This window comes from Seriola dumerili, unplaced genomic scaffold, assembly GCF_002260705.1.
Source record: "Seriola dumerili isolate Sdu_G_001 unplaced genomic scaffold, Sdu_1.0 BDQW01000104.1, whole genome shotgun sequence".
NCBI classification, from domain to species: Eukaryota; Metazoa; Chordata; class Actinopteri; order Carangiformes; family Carangidae; genus Seriola; species Seriola dumerili.
The window spans coordinates 225,971-227,540 of NW_019174359.1; the positions used below are offsets into that span (position 1 = coordinate 225,971).

Here is a 1,570-nt window from a genome sequence, read left to right on the forward strand (position 1 = left end):
ATGACTAAATGTGTAAAAAGTGTGACGGGTATGAATACTTTCTGAATGCGTTGTAGTATAACCACGTCTTATCTCATCTGAACATACGTAAACATTATAAATACAACCAGTTGTACATGGCTACTGTTGCATAAGAGCTAAGTCCCTCCAGTATTGTTCTTGGAGGGTTGGTTGATTATACACCCCAAAGCCTGTTATTAAACTAAGATACCTGCTAGAACATGGATGTCTGTCCTGTCATTAAATAGGTTGTCATCTGTATTTATACCCATCTTGCTCTGTTAGGTGGTCTCCAGCCACAACCTCTAGATGCTCCCAGTGTCCTCCGCTGTATTCGGCCGATCTTCTATCACTCCTGCCTTAAGCCGGCCTCTGGCTCACTTTCAGACCACAAATGGACCCAGACCCCAAGCCGGCCTGTTGAGAGGGCTATCAGAACCAAACTCACCAACACGCTCAAGCCAGACCACTTAGAGGTACACAATGAAAGTCACATGCATGCCGTGCCCCCTGGTTCCGAATCCCACTTCCGTGTCCTGGTTGTTAGCGCCCAATTCAAAGGTCTGCCACTGAATACAGCGCCACCGTCTGGTTAATGATGCTTTGAAGGAGGAGTTGAGTAGCTGTGTTCATGCACTTGCTATACAGGCAAAAACACCTGAGCAGTGGGGGAGTAACCCCACCCTGGCTAAGAGTCCACCATGCATGGGAGGATCGAGGGGAGATCACACAATGGAGGAGAAACTGAAAGGCTGGACGAGAATGAAGTGCTGGACTATGAATCAGTGCTGGACTGCAATATGAGGAACACAGGTGAATGCTGTAACAGGGATATAAAGATTCATATTTGTTCCTCTTCCTTTTCTTCTTTTTCTTCTTTCCTTTTTGATTTTATTCACACATCCTGGATTTAATGGCATTAGGATTCTTAGGATGTTACAGATTTCAATACAAAAATGAGTTTCTGTAATTTTTCAGTCATAATAAAACCATCATTGTAAACATTAAGTTTGCAATTGTATTGAACATGTACATTTTGCTGAATAACTAGTGTCACATGGCTGTCGAAACAAATTCAGTACAAAAGGACAACAAACACTTAAATTCCACAGGACAATATGGCAACTTTTCCATGACAATACTCTCAATGATATCGGACTTATGGAGTAAAAATGCTAAAAGTACTCGTAGGGATTTTGCCTAAACAACATTGTTTTTGTTTTTTTTGTGAGCCCAGTCAGCTCTTTGTAGGTTGGTGTGTGTGTATCAGTACAAACCTCTTATGTGTTCTAGTATCACACGGCAATAGTAGTCAAGTTGTCATGTTTCCTCATTTCTACAAGTGAATGAAAGTAAACAGAATACTTAAAACATTGTAAATACATTTCTGCAATTCAAGATCGAAAATTTAAATAAATTATTTAAGCAGGCAGGATATTATTGAAGTCTCTTTACACATGCATTGGAAGTGGGAAAAGGTGGTAACACTTGAATTCAATTATAGTGTTCTTTAACATAACTATAAAATTATGGCCCGATATGAATATGTGAATTGTATTTGACTGAAACG

General features: G+C 40.1%; 1 protein-coding gene across 1 annotated transcript; it reads left to right on the top strand.

Moving 5' to 3' along the window:
• Positions 1 to 747, top strand: bola1 (bolA family member 1; the record flags this gene model as incomplete). Its single annotated transcript, XM_022746380.1, is given in 5 exon segments — positions 1 to 28; positions 286 to 344; positions 346 to 402; positions 405 to 572; positions 574 to 747. Coding segments are annotated over 5 exon segments (486 nt in total), but the record flags the coding sequence as incomplete, so codon positions are not given.
• Between the last annotated feature and the right edge of the window lie 823 nt (positions 748 to 1,570).